This window comes from Mesoplodon bidens (assembly GCF_964165515.1).
Source record: "Mesoplodon bidens genome assembly, chromosome: 8".
Taxonomy (NCBI): Eukaryota; Metazoa; Chordata; class Mammalia; order Artiodactyla; family Ziphiidae; genus Mesoplodon; species Mesoplodon bidens.
In genome coordinates, this window is record NC_138165.1 from 83,567,333 (window position 1) to 83,590,125 (window position 22,793).

Genomic DNA, 22,793 nt, shown 5'->3' on the forward strand with positions numbered 1-22,793 from the left:
GTAGAGCAGTATCTTCCAAATGACCAACACACGATGTTACAACATCACGCATGGGTAAAATATTCATTCAAAAATCAATGGAGGGCTTCCCTGGTGGTGCAGTGGTCGAGAGTCCGCCTGCCGATGCAGGGGACACGGGTTCGTGCCCCGGTCCGGGAAGATCCCACATGCCGCGGAGTGGCTGGGCCCGTGAGCCATGGCCGCTGAGCCTGCGCGTCCGGAGCCTGTGCTCCGCAACGGGAGAGGCCACAACAAGTGAGAGGCCCGCGTACCGCCAAAAAAAAAAAAAAAAAAAAAAAAAAAAAATCAATGGATTTTAATGTAACAGTATGCAAAGTTCCTAGATATGGTTTCATATTCCACGTTGAAACTAATTTTTAAGAAACTACCACTTGTCAAGTTTTGGTGTAGAACCAATTATAAACATCTACAATTATTTGGAAAAAACTATTAAAATATCCCTCCCTTTTCCAGCTACAAATGTGTAAGGCCATATTTTTATCTCCTAACCAGAAAAAAAAAAACCCCACATATCAGGACACGTTGAATGCAGAAGCACATATCTAGCACATCAGACATTAAGATTTGCTAAACGACGTCAAACAATGCTGCTCTTGCCATTATATTTGTTTTTGTTTTGGAAAAGTTATTTTTCATAAAAAGAACATGTTAACATTCAGTAAATTTATTGTTATTTAAAAATGGATTAGTATTTTTTTTAACTTCTCAGTTTTAACTTCTAATTCAGTAAATATCAGTAAATATAACTCACATATACAAAATCTCTACCATGTCCTCGATAATTTTTTTTTTTTTTTTTTTTTTTTTGCGGTTCGCGGGCCTCTCACTGCTGTGGCCTCTCCTGTTGCGGAGCACAGGCTCCAGACGCACAGGCTCAGCGGCCATGGCTCACGGGCCCAGCTGCTCTGCAGCATGTGGGATCTTCCCGGACTGGGGCACGAACCCGAGTCCCCTGCATCGGCAGGCGGACTCTCAACCACTGAGCCACCAGGGAAGCCCTCGATAATTTTTGAGAGTGCAAATAAAGTGATTCTAAGGCCAAACACTTGAGAAACACTGATCTAAGGTATGTAAATTAAAGCAAACTTTCTATTAAATTTGCAAAGGCAAAATAATAATAATAATATCTAATATCCAGGGCTATAAAGATGTAGAGAAACTGTCATTCTCATACACTGCTGAAAGAAAAGTAAACTGACAAAATAATTTGAAGGAAAATTTGGCAATACATATCAAAAACCTTTTTAAAAAGTGCAAAAGCTTGGGATCAGCAATTCCGCTTCCAGGAATCTATTTGAAGGAAAAATTAAAGATGTGACGGCAATTATTTTACTGAGAGGGCTATATAGCTACAACACTTTACACTTTAATAAACTGGAAATGATTTAAACTCAAGAAAGAATTCAGCTGTGACAAACTGTGTATGAAAAATTACTAACGTGATAATACATTACAAAACATTTTTAAATAGGTTACAATACTGTACATACAGCAGGAACTTACTTTTATATATCTAAAAGAATATGCCAAGATATTAACAAATAGGTATTAATAAGGCTTGGGGTGTTTTAATTTATTACTTTTGCTTATCTATATTTTTAAGTTATATTATTTTTTTAATTACCAAAAGTCATACATGGTTTAATAACAAATGAAATAATATGAAGCTATAGAAGAAGAAATATCACTCCCATCTCCCAAAAACACATCCTGTCCAATTCCATCCCCCGCCATGGTAGCCAATGTTAACAGACTGATAGTGTACATCCATTCACACTTTAACTATGCTCATACCAGAGGGGCATACATCTATCCATATGATTGATCAATATATATACTGGTGTCCCTTGTTTGTTCACTTTGCTTATTTTTACAAAAATGGGACAGTATAATACCTCTTGGTATTTTTCTACTTGTTAATGTATCATGAGCACATCCAGGTAAAAGATGGAGATTTCATTCATTCTTTTTTTTTTGCGGTACACGGGCCTCTCACTGTTGTGGCCTCTCCCAGGGTGGAGCACAGGCTCCGGACGCGCAGGCTCAGCGGCCATGGCTCACGGGCCCAGCCGTTCCGCAGCATGTGGGATCTTCCCGGACCGGGGCAAGAACCCGCATCCCCTGCATCGGCAGGCGGACTCTCGACCACTGCGCCACCAGGGAAGCCCCCATTCATTCTTTTTAATAGTTGCATAATACTTCATAAAATGTATATGTACCAGAATTTACTCAATTCTGAATTTCCTATAGGTTATAAAGGTTGTTTTCAGATTTTTAATACTATAAGCAATACTGTAAGCAATGCTGTAGTGAACATCCTGGAATACATATCCTTACATTCTGATATTTTTTTTATCCATAGATAGAGTCCCAAAAGTGAGCTTGCTGGCTATACATATACTTTTAATTAGTATATATTGTTGCATTACTCACCAGCAGAGTATGAGATCCCATATCCTCATCAACAACAGATATACTTTTTGCCAATATGATGGTAACTCATTGTTACTTTAATTTGCGTTTCCTCGTCTGTTACGAGGATTGAGGTTTTCATTTGTTTATTGACCATTTATATTTCTTCTTCCTCTATTCCCATCCTTTTCCCATTTTTCTATTGCTGTCATATGTCATGCAAATAATTTTTCCTAAAGTTAGAATCACAACTCACAACACATTCAAGAATAAATTCCAAGTGAATCAAAGGCTTAAATGATCAAAAATAAAACAAAACAAACTATTAATAGAAAATACAGAATAACTGTACAAACTTGCTATCAGAGAGATTTTCTTGAGTAAGACAGAAAACTCAGAAGCAACAAAGGAAAGACAGACATTTGACTACATTAAAGCTTTATCTGTAACTTTTTGCTTTTCAATCGTGAACAGGTATTACTTTAAGAATTTTTTTTTTCAGAAAACTGTCAGCAGATATTTACAATGCAATCTTATTCCAAAGTCCTGTGATAAGACATGTGGAGAACTTCATTAGACACACAGGGACTGAGCTCAGAGGCACAAAACCAAACACAACTGCTTTTAATATTGCTACTACTACTGCTAGAAGCTATAACTGGAATTCTAAATTCCCAGCTCCTATTTCTTCTGTGTTCTGTTCACCAGTCACTGTCCTCTCCAGTAGCATATTTACTTTAAAGCGGTCTACCTAAATATGAATCTTTAATTGACCACTCTGTCCAAGTATTCTTTTACTCCTATTACATATGAGAAGGTTATGAAAATAAAACCTTGTGCAATAGGCACATTTTGTTACATTACACGCATATGATATGGTAAAATAGACGGTAACTCACCTAAATGGGGAAACAGATCAGTGTCCAGCTGATGTTTTTGGGTGCACAGTTTCACCAGTCTCTGCAGTCGACTTATACAAGAGAAGTGTGGAGAGAAGGCTGTGGCTTTCATGAGGACCCGGTCAGTCCTGGGCGGGTCCACGACGGGAGCCCTACTAGATGGCAGGAGGGGCAGAGGCCTCTTGTGAGACAACTGCCTGGCTTGTGCTATAGTGTGTGGAGTGGGGGCCACTCCCTGCATTGGTAGGCTGGTGTTCTGAGGTTGAGGTGACTTGCAGACTAGACCCTGCGGTGGCGCTGGAGGTTTTAAAGTGGATAAAGGTGACAGGTGGGAGTGCTGCTGCGGAGGCTGCTGCTGAGAAGGTGCAGGAGGGGGACTAAAGTGCTCTTGTCGAACTTTTAAAATCTCTGTCTCTCTCTGGCGCTGCCGATTCTGGGCCAACTTGCTCTGCAACTTCTTTCTCACAGTTGCCCCTTTCTTTAGGTCATCATCTTCCTCGTTGAAAGCAAATGGGTCTTCCAACTCAGTTTCCAGGTAGTGGAGAGGGACCCTTGCCCCCGGTGGAGAGAGGGACATTCCATCCAGTCCATTGGGCATCTTCAAGGCCAACGTGGGCACCGTCAGGCTAAAGGCCATGGTATCCATCTGGTGCCTGACCTTTACCTCATCTATAGGATCATTCTTTTTCTTCCTCTCTTTTTTCGGGATAAAGCCAAGTACCTGCAAGTGGCTGTTGCAGTACCTTTAAAAATACACACATATACAGGAAAATGTTCATGATACGTACTAAGAAAAGGAGAATATAAAACTATGTATCATAAAATGTGAATCCTAATATATTCAAAATGCATGACTACAATAACTCTTTGGCATTCGTGGATGTGATTTATACAACTTCCACTACCCTCAAGCAATCCTCAAAGTCTGTGCAATTTTGCTAAAGCATATATATGAATTGCACATGTGAAGAGGCTGCCAGACAGAAGCAAGTCATTCAAATAGTGAGTGGCCCTGGATAACCAACCACCCAGCTATTGCTTCTCACACCGCTTTGTTATTCTCTATTCATAGCATACAAAGTAGCTCATCAGGACTCTAAAGGATCACTTAAAATTCTTTTATGGAGAAAAAAAATATATATGTCCCAATGCCATTCAAGTATTGGAGGTTCACAAAGATCTTATGACATAACACTTCAGAATGTTAAATGTCAAAGAAATGATACAAATGAACATATTTACAAAACAGAAACCGACTCACAGACTTAGAGAATGAACTTATGGTTATGGGGGGAGGGGGGAAGGATGGAGGGAAGGGATAGTCAGGGAGTGTGGGATCCACATGTACACACTGCTATATTTAAAAAGGATAGCCAACAAGGACCTACTGTATAGCACAGGGCACTCTGCTCAGTGTTATGCGGCAGCCTGGATGGGAGGGGAGTCTGGGGGAGAATGGATACATGTATATGCATGGCTGAGTCGCTTTGCTGTGCACCTGAAACTATCACAATATTGTTAATTGGCTATGCTCCAATATAAAATAAAAAGTTAAAAAAAAAAAAAGAATGTCAAATGTCTACTGTGTGTGTTCTACACACACACAAAGAGAAAGAGAGAGGAGAAAATGAAATAATAAAACTAGTTAGTGCGATAATTGATTCAATGAGTTTCTCAATAGCCAGCCACGTGTTAAGTACATGGATTATCTCCTCTAGCTAGTTTCTACCTGCAGTAGGTACTAAAATAATGCCCTTTATACACATGAGGAAACTAAATTTTATACAAATTAAATAACTTGTCCAAAACCACCTATCTGGAAAGTGACAGAGCTGAGACAAACTAAAACTCAAAGCTCATATAGCACAGGAAACAATATTTAATATCCTGTGATAAACTATAATGGAAAAGAATATGAAGAAAAATGTATATATATGTATAACTGAATCACTGTGCTATACAGCAGAAATTAACACAACATTGAAAATCAACTATACTTCAATTAAAAAAATAGAAAAAAGTCAAAGCTCACGAAGACTCAATAAGTCTTCAACAATAAGCAGGTTACTTCTGTAATATTAATGCTATTTTTAAAATACTATGAAAAGACATAATCCTTCTACATAATGAGAAAGCAAAATGCATGTTATTCCAATAAATTTCACTGAAATCCTGTGAAGGCTTCTAACCAGTAGAAAAGTAGTATTTCCTAAACTGGTATACCTCATGCAGTTCCAAGGTATGTTAACAAGTATGTCATAAAAACAGTATTCCATGCTTAAATAAATTTGGAAAATGCTGGCTTAAACAGAATTAGACAACGATTTCATCATTTGTTTCTGCTTTAAAAAAACCTCTCAAAGCATTCTGTATGATAATGTGCATTATACACCAAGGGTAGAAATCTACCCATATAGCATTGCTTCCCAAACGTATTTAAAATGGCACCTATTTTATTGCAGCATATTTATGATATCTCCATAGAACACAGTTTGGGGAAAAAGGCAAAAAAGTAAATAATGTCAATCCCCAAACTCAATGGGCTGCAACAAAAAACTGTTTTAATGATTGTTAAAAACACAGATTCACCAAAAATCAGGACACATGGTTTTGTTGGTTTGTCTTAAAAATAAATCTATCAGAGGCACTCTTTAATTTTAAATAGAACTATTAAGAAACAGCTTTCTGGACAGTAAAGAGACGTTACACTGTGTTTGTGTGTGCGTGTGTGTGCACACGCACGCGCATGTGCCTAGCAGGTTTGAGCTATGTCTCTTACACACCTTAAACAGAACAGGTTCATAAAGCTGCAGCCAACAAGGAAAAGGGTTTCAGGGATAACTGTACTAAGCTTCCCAACAAAGAGTTAATGGTTTTTGTTGTTTTCTACTCATTTTCAAATTAACAAAAGGATTAGTACTATTAGTGGGGAGAAGTGAAGTGGTTTGTTTTTTGTTTTTTTTGCGGTACGCGGGCCTCTCACTGCTGTGGCCTCTCCCGTTGCGGAGCACAGGCTCCGGACGCGCAGGCTCAGAGGCCATGGCTCACGGGCCCAGCCGCTCCGCGGCATGTGGGATCTTCCCGGACCGGGGCACGAACCCGTGTCCCCTGCATCGGCAGGTGGACTCCCAACCACTGCGCCACCAGGGAAGCCCTGAAGTGGATTTTTTAAGTTTAGAAATCAAACTCTTCTGCTCATTTACATGGGCAGCCTGGACTGGTACATGAGGCTACTATGTGCTACAAGACCTCATCCAGCAGAGGCGAATCCGCGTGTACAGTCCCCCGTCAACCCCACCCTCAACTCCCACTCCAGCCACTGTCACACTATCACAACATTTACCCTGAACTCTTAAAAACTCTGCCTCTTCTAAAAGGGAAAATGCTTCATAACTAGAATTAGGACAGCTGACTTAGTTAGGAACAGCATTTTAAATAATGCAAATATGAATTTCCAGTCTAAAAGAATACAGGGGACTGACGGCAAATGGGTTCTTTTGGGGGGATGAAAATGTAACATTAGACTGTGTTGATAGTTGCACACTCCTGTAAATACACTAACAAATACTGAATTGTACACTTCAAATGGGCAACTTGTATGGTATGTGAATTATATCTTAAGTTGTTTTAGAAAAGAATAAATATAGGAAACAAGAAAATTTCTTGGTAAATACATACCATTAAATAAATATATATATAAAATTATAGCAAACTTAAATTTAAAATACTATATAAAATAACCAACTTAATATACCCATTTATCTCTAAGCTATCAAGGCTACAGTAATGGGCCTTAGCTTCCCACTGTATATTAGAAAATGGACTTTTCAATTATACCAGTACTTCTACCGAACATAACACTATTCTATCCAAAAGACGGAATCCCATAAGTTAGCACTTATAATACAAACCAGGTAAGTTACACACCAGATATTATTAAGGAGCTTCCTCTAGCTGACTACCAACCAGATAATTCTGTCAATTAAAAGTCCTTGGGAATTTGTTTTCTAAAACTATACATAAAACCATGTCAGGGCTTCCCTGGTGGCGCAGTGGTTGAGAGTCCGCCTGCCGATGCAGGGGACTCGGGTTCGTGCCCCGGTCCGGGAGGATCCCACATGGCGCGGAGCAGCTGGGCCCGTGGGCCACGGCCGCTGAGCCTGCGCGTCCGGAGCCTGTGCTCCACAACGGGAGAGGCCACAGCAGTGAGAGGCCCGCGTACCGCAAAAAAAAAAAAAAAAAAAAACCATGTCAAATCCCTAAGTGTCCAAGGAGTAACTGCCTTAACAATGATAAAAGCTTATTTTCAAAAGAATATTAATCTTTTCTACATTGTATCATATAGTACAGTTATAACTATTATATTTATACATAGGTTTAAACATATTATTACATGAATTCAACCTGGGTTTCTTGAGGTAAAATATTACTTCCTAGTAATGTCTACTTTAATCTGTTTTCAATCAACCCTACAACAAGAAAAGTATTCATAGCATTTGTGTTCATGTGATTTTGGACCAATTCTGAAAAAATGTATAACAGCATTTATTAAGCCTAGCTTCTCTTGACACAGCAACACAAAAGTCCTTTCCCTTCTTGTTCTAAAAAAAGAAAATGACTTCAAATATAAAGGTGAAGATGTATGCTTCAGAGAATTAATATTTTGGAGAAATTCAGAGTGACTCTCACTTTACTTCTTGCTGTTAGCTATTAAGATAACACTTGCTTCGACTGAAATAAAAAAAATCCGAGGTTGACAAAAATTGCAACTGTGTGTGATAAACTAAATTTAAGACAAAATTATAGAAATGTGGTTATAATGGATCTTGAAGTAAAAAAGTTAATCCAAGTCCATCCATTCGTCAAGTTAGAAAAGGGCAGCAGTAAGACATTATTTTCAGTCAGCTAAAGCCAACTGGACAGACATGCTGAGCCTAATACCTTGGTGCCTTTCTCACCTGAGATTAAAATTTTATTCCTTTCCTCACTAAACAGCTGTTTCTAACTTTCAGGTATTGTAATCTGAAGCCTGCAGTGCTCATTAGAAATTCTACGAGAGTATTCCCAAATCACCACATTATACTGTACTCATTTTGGTGGGCTATTTATCAACACAAATTATTTATTTCACCCTAAAAGTTTAAAAGTTGCTCACCATGACATATAAAATACATGATTCCTTTTCAACCAATTTATGTAGGTGACATTCGCTTATATATAGGAACAAAAACAAAGGTTGTATATGTATTTTTTAAAGACAGAAGTAAAAAGTTCAAATTTCTACCTAAAGATAACAAGTATTTGAAACTTTTAGGAAAATAAGCATGCATCTCTCTGTAATATCCTAAAATGATCAGCATGGTTTCTGGAGAACTGAGAAAAAAAACATGAAAAAAAGAGATTACATGTGAAATCATATAAATTTTCCTAAGAATATGAAAGATGAATAATCAGCATAAGACTCCTTTAAAAACACCTCCACATTTTATTTCTTTAACTCAGAAAAATATAAATTCATAATCCTAGTCAAAAAGCCTACTTTACTATGAAAATACAGTTTCTAAATTATAGTAAATATAGTCTATATGCAACCCTTTTTCACCAAAAGAAGTCTGAGAGGAAGTAAATCTGAATGATTCAAGTAATCATTCTTTTGAATAATTCCTTTTCAATAAGTACATACCATTTGCTACCTTTCAAACAAAGATTTAAAACTCTAAAATTATTATCATTAATTATAACACCTAAGTAGTTCCTAGGCTGATGAAATTCTAAGTAGAGAAATCAGGAAATACTTTCTAAGGCTGCAAACCAAACACATCAGTGCCAAGACTTCAAGCAAAAAAAAATTTTTTGTAATAATCCTAGAAAGTCTATTAAGTAAAAAAGAAGAAAACAGACATACTTTTCAAATAATTCCCCAGTTACTACTCCATTTCTTAAAAACTGCTATCACTCATCTTTAGAACCATTCTAAAGTTTACTTAGATTACCCCCAGAACTCAACATTTAAGTTCATCATATCAAAACACAAACAAACAAAAAAGCCCAACTTCCAAGCCTACTAATTAATAATCAAAGATTGCTTCCCACTGTCAGCACTTACCTGCGGTCCTCTGATTTAGGGATGGGGTTGGTGCAGCGCTGGCTATTATACTTGGCCACATATTCACATTGCTTGAAGGGGGCAGTCTTGTCCTCCAGAACGTGTCTGATACAGAAAGCGTAGCCGTTGAGTCGCCGCTGCTTGCACAGTTTGGGGCTATATGAGCACAAGGGCTTATTGTCAACCTCAGAGAAGTGTATATGTTTCCCTTCATACATCACGTGACTCTATTCCTTGTGAACATCAGCTAAAAGACCACCACAAAAAAAGAAACCCAAATGATAAATCAGAGAGTATAATGCAGATTTAAGTTGAGAATTTCACTGAGGGACTTCTGCCCCACAGCCATACCTGATTTTAAATCTTCTGCACCATAGCAATGTTAAGAGAACCCCAAGGATACCACAGTTGGGAATGCTGCAGAATCAAGATGAAGCAGATTGTCTACAAAAATATCAAAAGGCCTAGTTAACAAAGAGAAATAAGCAAAGCTTGCTCATCTGGGAAGTAAAATACTAGGATATCACCCTTCCTAACAGGATGGATTCTTCATTGTAATCCAACATCCCAATATTGAATTCAAATAATAAGACACATTATAAAATATTAAGTTGCCCTACCACTCCAAACTGAACTAAATAATTTTTGCTTTGGTTAAGTTTTGTAAATAACTCAAAGCAGCAGGGCTCTTCCACCAAACTAATGTCATAAGGTGGCAAGTCACTTTTTTCACTACTGATGGTTGCATGCTATGCCTATTTTCAGAACCCAGATCTCTTTAAAATAACAATGGAATGAGCTCATAAACCCAACACTTCCCCCAGAACGTCTACATTTTTTGATATGTTGGCAAAATATTTAGCAGTTTATAACAAATGTTTCTGTAAACTACAAAAAAAGAGCAAATTCCTGTTTTAAAAAGTCATTTTCCCTAACATTCCCCCCTACCTATCCCATCCAGACTGTAAATTTCTTGAGTCCAAAGACTCTTCACCACATTTCCACCATTCAGTTGAGTTCTCTGCAGAACACTGTGCTATAGTATAATTATCATGGCTTATGAGTCTTTGGAGGTTTAAGAAGAAAACGGAAGGAAGCAATCACACAATAGTCACTATCTCTCTACACACAAAAGGTCCAGCAGTAACATTTATGTACCATAACACCATATAGTCTGCAATGAAACTGAACAACTCATCTGTCACATCAGGACATAGGGGGCTGCTGTGGTTTAACTCAGGGATCCCCAACCCCCAGGCCTTGGACCCGTGAGGGAACCCACGGCCCAGCAGGTGGGCAGCCGGGGAGCGAGTGAAGCTGCATCTGCCACTCCCCATCACTCCCCATCGCCCACATTACCACCTGAACTATCACCCCCACCACCCCGCCGGTCGGTAGAAAAACTCTCTTCCACGAAACTGGTCCCTGGTGCCAAAAAGCTTGGGGACCACTGGTCTAACCCGCCCTCTCCACACTCCAGAAGTCACCCAGACAGCTGATGAACAGCTTAGATACCAGCTACAGAGAAACTCAAGAAACACTCTCTCATTTCCAAAACTAAATATGAAACTCCTTATACCAGTGAATGACAAGATACATAAATCCTTGAAGAGTCAGAAGGTATGTCTACTCAAGTCTGATTATCTGCCAAGGTAACTACAGTATTCACCTTGAGCAAATCATTTAACCTCAGTTTTCTCATCTGTAAAATAGGGATAATATTAGTAGCTATGTTATCAGGTTGCTCTAAGGATCCGATGATACAAAGCACGCAACACGCGAAGTACCATGCCTTGTATAAGTTAAACACTGAACAAATAGAAGTTATTACTCATAAATGTTCTTATTATTACTACATTTTACCTGCTGATGATAAAGGTAGAGAATTTGTATTACCTTTGAGAAGCATTACACTTACTTTAGCAGAAAAAAAAATCTGAAACATTAGCCTGGTTAATAAAAATCACATTTATTACTGAGTAAACCTAATCATACATCAATGTAAAACAAAAATAAGAGCTTTCCCTTTTCACTTTATCAGGAGGCAAGGAAGAAAAGTTGGACTAAAAATTTAAATTTAGCTGCCCCGAAGGTCTGGATGTTCAGGACAGGAAATTATTTCAAAGCAAACCCATGCTGTTTCATTTTTACACCCTCTCTTTGGCCTGCTCATCCACCTGGCAAACAAAAATCTTTCATGAATTAGTCCAAGTAAATCTACATGAACTTCAGGAAATAAATAGGCTGGAAATAAGTGACTGAAAAAAGTAACTGCCATTATGAAAAAAGTAGCCTATATATGTATGAGAATATTTTATTAATCATATGAAGGGTTAACGTTCACTTTTTTACTGACATATTCTATCTAGGTGGCATTATATCTATCAAGATTGATGATTCCCCCTTTCTTTCCAAAGTTTATGCATCTTTTTTTTTCCTATTTGCATTGGCTAGAACTACTGGAACAATGTTAATAATAGCAACCACTGGTACTCCTAACTTTAAATGAGAACTGCTTTGAGTCAATGGCAGCAATAATGTTGACTTCTGTGTTATGTTAAGGAAGTATAAAGAAATGCTTACTTTATTAAAAGTTGTTTCTTTTTTTAAAAAAACTCAGAATTGGGCTTCCCTGGTGGCGCAGTGGTTGAGAGTCCGCCTGCCGATGCAGGGGACACGGGTTCATGCCCTGGTCCGGGAAGATCCCACATGCCGCGGGGTGGCTGGGCCCGTGAGCCATGGCCGCTGGGCCTGCGCGTCCGGAGCCTGTGCTCCGCAACGGGAGAGGCCACAACAGTGAGAGGCCCGCGTAGCACAAAAAAATAAAAATAAAATAAATAAATAAATAAAAAATAAAAAACTCAGAATTGATGGTTAATTTTTACTGAATTCTTTCCCAGCTTCTAGGGAAATGATCATTTTTCTCTTTTGTACTTTTAAAAATATGTACTAAAAATATTTAGTATTTAGTATTTCCTGATACTGCACTCTTCTTACACTCCTGGGATGAAAGCAACTTGGTCATGACGCACTATTCTTCTAATGTATGGCTGATTTACATTTGCTAATATTGAGGATTTCTGATTTTTGTATTTTGAGAATGTCTAGAGTTTTTTTGTGTGCTTTGGCAGAATTAGGTGTTAATATTTTAAAAAACAATTTCTAAAATCTATGTTCCTGAACAGTTAAAAAGCATTGTAGTTATAATGTTACTTAGAAAGTTGCCTGGGCCTCCTAGTGTTTTGTGCAGATCAGGTTTTCAAGTTTATCTGCATACAATTTAGCAATGTGACCTCTTATGTTTAAATTTCTAAATATCTGTGACTCATTCTCATATTCTGTGTATGTCCATACACATACGTGATATTTGTGCTTTCTCCTTTTGTTCATGATTGGGTTCAACAGGAGTTTACCTGTTTAATATTTTTACCAATATCCTCCCCCCAAAAACAAAAAACAAAACAAAAACCTCTTAGATTTATCAACACCTCCATGTATTTTCTAATTCATCAATTTCTGCTTTTTTTTTTTTTTTTTTTTTTTTTTTTGCGGTATGTGGGCCTCTCACTGTTGTGGCCTCTCCCGTTGAGGAGCACAAGCTCCAGGCGCGCAGGCTCAGCAGCCATGGTTCACGGGCCCAGCCACTGCGCGGCATGTGGGATCCTCCCGAACCGGGGCACGAACCCGTGTCACCTGCCTTGGCAGGCGGACTCTCAACCACTGCGCCACCAGAGAAGCCCAATTTCTGCTTTTATATTTGTTCATTCTTTCTGCTTTCTTTCCATTTATTTTATTATTTTGTTAACTTCTTGGGCTGAATTCTTTTATTTTCATTCTTTTCTTGCTTAGTAATTTGTTTACATCTATGAATTTTCCTGAGTACTGTTTTAATCATACCACATAGGTACTAATACACAGAATTCTGATTATCAATACTTTCTTGTTGATTTGGATTTTTTTTTTCTCCTTTGACCCAAGAGTTATTTAATTTTTTCAGATGGTAGAGTTTTATGCTTCCCTTTGTTTTAGTGCTAGTTAAGAATAAGGAGCATTGGGAATTCCCTGGTGGTCCAGTGGTTAGGATTCCGGGCTTCCACTGCCAGGGGCCCAGGTCCAATCCCTGGTCAGGGAATTAAGATCCCACAAAAAAAAAAAAAAAAAAAAAGAATAAGGAGCATACTGGTGTATGAGTGATTCTCTGGGCCCAGCAAAGGAACCAAGTTTCCAGAGCTCTGAAGACAAGGGGTAACACCCCAAAATATGGACTTATTTTCCACTCCACCTTCATTGGCCTAGCAGCTGCCAAGAACAAAGGCTGCATCTCCAGATACGTAGCAAACAAACGCAGTACTGCTTCATGAATTGATTGCTTCTCTGAGGTGCCCACAAGTGTATTTGGGGAGGAGCTTCACGAATAAGTCGAGGAACGGCTGTCTTATGAGACTGGAGAGATTCCACAAAAAAATGGATGTCATGAAGGAGGCAATGGTTCAGGCAGAGAACAGCTGCTGAAATTACAAGGAAGCTGGAGAAACAGAAGAAACACTTGAAGAAGGAAAAGAGAAAGAGCTGGCTGCAACTGCCCTCACATCCTGAGAAAACAGCAGCAGTGTAGAGGAGTGTGAGGAAGGGCAAAGGTGCTGAGACCTTGCTGAGAGCCCAGAGAGCTGACTGCGGCACACACCCATCCCCTGGGCAAGTGTGTTCTGTCCTCAGCTGCCTCCCAGGAGTGTAAGACCCCAGATGAAGAAAAGCAAAAGCCCCAGTAGGCTCCTCAGGAGAATGGAATGGAAGACCCATCTCTTCCTCCAAACCCAAGAAAAAGAAATCAAGGAGAAGCTGGTGAGCAGTGATCTTGAAGAGACAGCTAGCAGTGGAAGTCTTCCCAAGAGGAAGAAATCGTTCCCCAAAGAGGAACCAGTTAGTGACCCTGAAGTCAGAAACGAGAGTGCCCCCAAGAAAAAGAGGAAATTCTCTTCCAAGGAGCAGCCACTCAGCAGTGGACCTTTAGAGTCTGCTGGCAGCAAGAAGAGCAGCTCTAAGGAAAAGTTCTAAAAGCTATCCCAGGAAGATCAGAATGGACACTTCCCCGGTGGGGCATAACCCACGGAGATATTTCTCAACCCATCCCCTATATCCTAATAAAAACAAATTCACAAGGAAAAAAGAAAAAGAAGGAGCATAATCTGCATATATCTCTGATTTGGGATTTGACTGAGTTTTTATTTGGGGACTAACAGATATTCCTGGGAAAGAGTATTCGTTGTTTCCAGGGTATGTTGTTAGTTGTATCATATATCATGCTATTAACATTCACTATGTTATTACTTATTTCGTTTGCTTTCTCTATCTACCAAGAGCTGGAAGAGGTGAATCAAAATCTCCTACTATCATCTTATTTGTTTCTCCTTGTATTTATTTTATAAACTTTAAAGCTGTATTATTTGATACAGAGATTCATGACCACTAGACTGTCACTCTTTATCATTAGGAAATGTAACTCAATTGATGCTTTTTGTCTTGAATTCAACCTTGTCTGACACTAATACCTGGATTCCATTTTTTTGGATGTGAACTTGCTAGTTAAGTCTTTGCCCATCATTTTACTCTCAGGTTTTCTGAGGCACTGTTTTATTTTTTATTATTTTTTTTATTTTTTTGCGGTACACAGGCCTCTCACTGTTGTGGCCTCTCCCGTTGTGGAGCACAGGCTCCGGACGCGCAGGCTCAGCAGCCATGGCTCACGGGCCCAGCCGCTCTGCGGCATGTGGGATCTTCCCAGACTGGGGCACGAACTCGTGTCCCCTGCATCGGCAGGCGAACTCTCAACCACTGTGCCACCAGGGAAGCCCTGAGGCACTGTTTTAGATCACAGGTCAGCAAACACTGGCTTATAAGACAAATTTGGCCCATTGCCTGTTTTTGTAAATAAAGTTTTATTGGAAGGCTGTCCTGTTCATTCATTTACATGTTGTATATGACTGCTTCCATGCTGTAACAGTAGAACAAATAGTTGTACCACAAAGCCTAAAATATTTACTAAATTATTATTTGTTGGTCCCTTTTTTAGATGCATCTCTTAACAGGTTTGACTTTTTTGCTCCAATCTGAGTCATTTTCTTTTAATAAATGAGTTCATCCAATTAATAATTTTGCATTTACTTACATGAGAAATGTTTCATCTTAATTTTATTACCTTATTTTTTGTATTGTTTTTAGCTTTCAATTCTATCTTTTTATTACATATGTCATTATATAGTCTATTTTCTTGGAAGATTTATAGTCTGTCTCCTTTAAATAACATTTCTTTACTCCAAACTAAGAAAATTAGTATATTTAGCATTATTGTGATTAATCTCATGTTATGAATGTGAAAAATTTCCATTTTTGTTAACTACCTACCCATTCCAACTCAGTATTTCTTCCTTAGATTATTATTTCTACATTGCTATAGCTTATGACGTTTTAATGTTTGTCCTACATTTAAAATTATTAGATGCTAATCACTAATCTTTTAACTTTGTTTTCAATTCATCTCTTGATTCAATAGTTTATAAAATAGTTACCTCCCTTTTCCACATTCCCCACCAAGGACTGACTTATGGAAAATAAGCCATGGTTTTTGTTTAAAAATATATGTCAACTGAAATTATACTTAAACTATAGCTTGCCTGGACATAAGTCTTGGATCATATATTTTTTTTTGTCTATTGACTTTATATAATTTTTTTCCATGTCTCCTAGAATGTAAAAGCCTGAGGCCAGCCTCTTTTATAGGAGGTTTGATTCCCCACACACATACACTTTAACCTAACAATAAAAGTCTTTATGGGAATTCCCTGGCGATCCAGTGGTTAGGACTCAGCACTCTGACTGCCGGGGCCAGGGTTCAATCCCTGGTCGGGGAATTAAGATCCCGTAAGCTACGTGGTGTGGCCAAAAATTTTAAAAATTAAAAAAAAAAAAGTCTCATATTTAAATACTAGAAGCCATTCTAGAATTTCGTCTTTTATTGTGGGAAACTCTTCCTTAGTATCTTGAAAATTTTTTCCTACTTCATTTATTCCATTGTATTCTTCAGGGGTACCAATTATTGGTATGCTAGATTTACTGTCTTCCATATCTGTCTCTAGTCTTTATTTTTACTTTTTCCATTTTGGATTGCTCAAATTTCTCAAGCTCACCTCCATTATCATCAGCTATAGTGTATATGTGCTGCTTTGAAAGTGACCTTCATTTCTACAATGACTATATTTTCCTCTTTTATTTCATACCCTGGCTCCATGAGCTCACTCTTATATCTTATTTATTTCTTGAGCTTTTGTATCTTTAAACTCCTGTTTCAGAGGAGCCATGTCTCGCCCCCAACTCTGCACACCACCTCCCAGCATAAGGAACTATTTATTCATAATTTTCACTTTCTCTGTTCTTTCTGAAAATGATCATCTCCAACACTCCTCCCTTAAGGCTTGACTCAATGTTGGATTAGTCTCCCCAACTCGCAGGGGCCCACACAGCATAGATTAGGGGATGATAATTTAGGCTTTATTTCTGTTCAGTTGACCAGATCAGCAGCTATATGGCTGCATGCTGCCAGTTTCTCCTCTACTCTCAACTTCTTGCAAAAATAGTACAACTCTATGGTTTGTTATTCAACCCCACCTCTCCTGCCACTCAGGGAGCACAATGTATATACCAACTTTGACATTCCTAGTAAGAGGATCACTAGTTTTGTCCTCATGGTGTATCACCTACTTAGGAGGAAGCTGCTCCCCCAACTTTGCTTGAGTTCTACAGAGGAAATCATCCTCTCCTTGCATCCTCTCTTGCCCTGGTTCCATTCCCACTGCACTTAAGTAGCACTAATTCATATATTCAGATTACAAGGTTTTTTTTAATTATCAAAGATTGAGTTTTTCTTCTGTTTCTCATTCTCCTTATTCTTTTTAGTTGACTTAGAGAACAGAGATGTCAGTATTCTGACATCATTAACCAGAAGTATCTTTTAAAATTCTGTATAGTAAAATGTATCAAAATAAAATCAAAATCATAAAACAAATTATCTAATTTTTACAACAAACATATTCCTTATGTTATTTTCTATTTATTTTAAAGAATCAACATGTTATTAAAGAAGTTACTAAACTTGATTCATTTTCACTATGTCAAATCCATGTGATTCTAGCTTTAAAGACAAGTATTTATTTATTAAACACTGATGGCAAGTCCATCATTTTCGGAGAAGCTATAGAAGATATTAATAGTAAAAGACATAATTTTTTCCTTGAAAAGATTATAATCTATGCAACGAGATGCACTCAAAAGAAAGGAAGTGAATAACTGGAGGACTTCACCCAGAGCTCTGAGCACCCAGGCGCCTCTCGTCTCACTAAGCCCAAGGACAGGCTCTCTGTCCAGAGCAATGGATGCCTTCCTCTTTGTGCCCCCTCCTCCAGCCAGCCCTTGCCTCTGAACACAGCTCAGTTGTCACCACATGCAGATTCCCAAAGGCTGAGTTAGTTACATGCTCCTCCGAGGTACTCTGTGCATTTCCCTGTTTTAACCCTTATCACATTCTACTTTAATTGCCTGTTCTTCCGTTGTCTTCCCTCTTAGGAAATAAGCTCCTAGAGGGATAAACAGTTTTCTGTTCATCATTATATCCCAGAGCTTAGCATAGTGCCCAGAAGTTAATAGCTGCTCAATAAGTACATGCTGCCTACATAAATAGCTTCTGTGTAGTACCTCAATTCTAGGTTGTCTACCCAAAACAGGTTACTAGATTCACCCACCAATCATTAAGTAATTTTTTAAAATCACTAAATTGGTACTTCAGACAGTCTACACAATAATTTCTAATAGCCATAGCCATATACCAAGAGAAAGTATAATTTAGAAGCTTTAAATTTTTTGAATATTGCAGTACATCTGAGGTAACTCCAACGTTTCATCAAATAGATTCACATAATTTGCTACCCAATGTCTATCTGGCAAATAATGTTTTTTAAAACAATGCAAGAATGAATTAAAATCTACCTATTCAACTTCCTCCTAACTATTCATTAATCTATCCAACTGCCCTCTTTCAGCATTTGCCACAAGGTGCCAAAGCTCTTGCTAATGACCTCTATGCCACTACAAATAGTGTTTAATTGCGGTATCTTATAAACAACTTCTCTTCAACCTTAGTTTTTTTTACATCCACCTGTGATTTTTTTTTCTATTAATATTTCTTTGATTTTTAACGTTTTAAAGTCCTACTAAAAGCCAACTTTCCATCTCCTTTTTGAACAATAACCTACCTGTTCTCCATTTTCAAATCCCTCTTTTAAAAGCCCAATTCAGGGACTTTCCTGGTGGTGCAGTAGTTAAGAATCCGCCTGCCAATGTAGGGGACACAGGTTCGATCCCTGGTCCAGGAAGATCCCACATGCCGCGGAGCAACTAAGCCCGTGCGCCACAACTACTGAGCCTGCGCTCTAGAGCCCGAGAGCCACAACCACTGAAGCCCACACGCCCTAGAGCAACTACTGAGCCCGAGTGCCTAGAGCCCCTGCTTGGCAACAAGGGAAGCCACTGCAGTGAGAAGCCTGTGCACCACAACAAAGAGTATCGCTGCTCGCCACAACTAGAGAAAGCTTGCACATAGCAACAAAGACCCAATGCAGCCAAAAATATATTAATTAAAAAAAATTTTTAAAGCCCAATTTAATCTTTATACTTATATTTTCAATTCCCTAATGTATTCAAACTCACTTTATATACCATAAAAGGAAAGAATGTTGGGGGACGATGGCCCTCTGCTTTGAAATCTAACTTCCTTCTTAATGAATATTATTTAATATCAAAACCACTTTGTCTATAGGGACTTCCCTGGCAGTCCAGTGGTTAAGACTCTGCACTCCCAATGCAGGGGGCATTGGTTCGACCCCTGGTCGGAGAACTAAGATCCTGCATGCCGCACGGCATGGCCAAAACAAAATCACTTTGTCTATAAACTGGAAACAACTATTCATCTGGTCTTCTCTACATTAACAGGTTTTTCCTTTTAAATTAATGAAGAAATCATCTACAAAAGGTAGATCTCAGGGGAAGAAAAAAAAAAACTATATATTTTTCAGTTTTTACGTCTAGCCTCCCACCACTGAAGTTCTTTACCCCTACTCCACCAAAGGTGAAGTTCACATGGCCTTCACTCATTGACATTTATTGTAAGATAAAATAAGAGACGAAACATATAATGTATAAAGTCCACATGACCTTAATCAAATGTCTTACAGACCCTAATATTTAAATACAATCCCACTGACTAATCCATTTAGAACTATACCTAAGCTCTACCTTTTTTTGTTGTTGTTGTTGTGGTACACAGGCCTCTCACCGTTGTGGTCCCCGCCGCTGCAGAGCACAGGCTCCAGACGCGCAGGCCCAGCGGCCATGGCTCACGGGCCCAGCCGCTCCGCGGCATGTGGGATCCTCCCAGACTGGGGCACGAACCCACGTCCCCTGCATTGGCAGGCGGACCCTCAACCACTGTGCCACCAGGGAAGCCCCTAAGCTCTACCTTTTAATACACGATGAATATCACTAAAAAACAAAATCCTAACCAGACTAAATTTATCACAGCTATAGTACATACTATATTCAGCTGTGGAAATAACTTGTTTAGAATTAGAATACAAACAGATCTATGCTCCCTTAAAGAAGAGAATTAAGATAATTAAGCACTTAAGAGCAGCAGTAGAATATACACCCTTATTATTACCAAAAAAACAAAAATTATTACTGAGAATAGACTCACAGAAAGAATATTTTCACAGCAAACATATACATATACTGAAATTCAAGAGAAGGAAATATGGGTAGGTGTAAAAACAAACAAACAAAAATCCTTCTTGATATTACATGCTGAGTTTAATGAAAAATAAATTCCTTTCCACAGTTTCTTTCTTCTTGCAAATATGGAGGAATAAGACGTTAGCGGGGAGAAAAGAAAGATAAGCTTTTTTTTTTTCCTTTCTTAAGTCCCTGTTTATATTTCTTTTTTTTTTAACATCTTTATTGGAGTATAATTGCTTTACAATGGTGTGTTAGTTTCTGCTTTATAACAAAGTGAATCAGTTATACACATACATATGTTCCCATATCTCTTCCCTCTTACAGAAACAAAAGACCTGTATGCAGAAAATTATAAGACACTAATGAAAGAAATTAAAGATGATACAAATAGATGGAGAGATATACCATGTTCTTGGATGGGAGGAATCAACATTGTGAAAATGACTCTACTACCCAAAGCAATCTACAGATTCAATGCAATCCCTATCAAACTACCACTGGCATTTTTTACAGAACTAGAACAAAAAATTTCACAATTTGTATGGAAACACAAAAGACCCCAAATAGCCAAAGCAATCTTGAGAACGAAAAATGGAGTTGGAGGAATCAGGCTCCCTGACTTCAGACTATACTACAAAGCTACAGTAATCAAGACAGTATGGTACTGGCACAAAAACAGAAATATAGATCAATGGAACAGGATAGAAAGCCCAGATATAAACCCACACACATATGGTCACCTTATCTTTGATAAAGGAGGCAAAAATATACAGTGGAGAAAAGACAGCCTCTTCAATAAGTGGTGCTGGGAAAACTGGATAAGTACATGTAAAAGTATGAAATTAGAACACTCCCTAACACCATACACAAAAATAAACTCAAAATGGATTAAAGACCTAAATGTAAGGCCAGAAACTATCAAACTCTTAGAGGAAAACATAGGCAGAACACACTATGACATAAATCACAGCAAGATCCTTTTTGACCCACCTCCTAGAGAAATGGAAATAAAACCAAAAATAAATAAATGGGACCTAATGAAACTTCAAAGCTTTTGCACAGCAAAGGAAACCATAAACAAGACCAAAAGACAACCCTCAGAATGGGAGAAAATATTTGCAAATGAAGCAAGTGACAAAGGATTAATCTCCAAAATTTACAAGCAGCTCATGCAGCTCAATAACAAAAAAAAAAAACCCAATCCAAAAATGGGCAGAAGACCTAAATAGACATTTCTCCAAAGATAAGCTTTTAACAAAAGCAACCTACAGCCCTTTCGGTCTTCCAACAGCAACCATAAACCAATTTGCAAAAATTTGAACATTATTCTTTTTGGGACTGCCACTGTATCACCTCCATGTGGAATCTCTGCATGTCATTACTGTTCTTTTGAGTCTCGAGTTTCAGAAGCACGTTCATTTCACTGCCACAGCATTTTCCCCTAATTGCCATCTGTAATTTTATATTCTACCCCCTTTTAAGAGCCTGGACCTACAACATACCTTACAATTTTTTCTAATCCAACATGAACCTAAATTCTCAGAATGTTAGTTTTCTAATATATTTAATACAAACGAAAAGAATTTTTACTTATCCCAGATCATATAAAGTCTTAAAAAGCGTGTCCCCCTACTTTAAGCTTTTTTTGAAATGAATTTTAATTCAACTTCATGGAGTATAAAAATGCGATACTAAACAGATTATTACTATTGATTTTTTTGAAAACCAACAATATCCCACATATCAATGTGAAAAGTAGTAAAATTAGACTCAGAAATGATAAAAATCTATCAACTGATGTGATTCAAAGAGAAAGATCAGTGAGAAAAACTGCCTATCACCAAAAATATAAACTATTCAACATGAAGTTCAAACTAGAGTATTTAAAAATAAATTGCTTATTGAATGTCTATTATGTGCCAAACACTGTGCTCAAACAGCATTGTACAAATAAGTTTGCACTGTGAATTTTAATTAAAATGGCCTTTATGCTAGTCGAGTTCTTTACCTAATTTATTAGAAAGGTAAGGATAGCTCATGCAGCAGTTGAGAGCACTTACTGGCTTTAGTGGGTATCAGAGATGGTGCTTCAATCTGGCTCTACTAATTACTGGGTGTTTGACCTTGGGCAAGTTATTTAGGTTTCAGTTTTCTCAGCTGCAAAGAAAGGATTACAATAGTATGTACCTCATTGAGTCACTTAGGAGAATTAAATTAGGTATTTCATGTGCATGGTACCTAGCACATACTAATCACTTAATGTTAAGTACTATTAGAAGCAGTAAGTAGTAGTTTATTGGTATTATTTTAATCAAAGATCTGCAGGGCTGAAATGCAGTCTCCAGCTGCTGCTGGTTTTCTGAATGGTACAACATAATTCTCGGTTAAGTCAAGCCCTCCCACCTTCTTGAGCCTAGGCTAACAGAACCCACTGAGAACCGTTTTCTATAATCCATATTAAAAATATCTTCTATTCTACAGAACATCTATATTCCTGGTGTTCTGGTGTTCTTAGG

The 22,793-nt window shown here is 38.1% G+C and overlaps 1 protein-coding gene across 2 annotated transcripts in view; it reads right to left on the reverse strand.

The window, feature by feature from the left end:
- The window catches only part of INO80D (INO80 complex subunit D), a 75,190-nt gene that overhangs the window by 45,974 nt on the left and 6,423 nt on the right, over positions 1–22,793 (reverse strand). The window contains exons 2-4 of one of the 2 annotated variants that reach the window (XM_081243078.1): positions 9,790–9,882; positions 9,439–9,594; positions 3,333–4,075 (exon numbers count right to left, since the gene is read on the reverse strand). In XM_081243078.1, coding sequence (XP_081099204.1) covers positions 3,333–3,978 — 646 coding nt within the window. In that variant the 5' untranslated portion in view covers positions 3,979–4,075; positions 9,439–9,594; positions 9,790–9,882. Of the gene's footprint in view, positions 1–3,332; positions 4,076–9,438; positions 9,686–9,789; positions 9,883–22,793 lie in introns of both variants that reach the window. The other variant, XM_081243077.1, reaches the window with a different exon arrangement.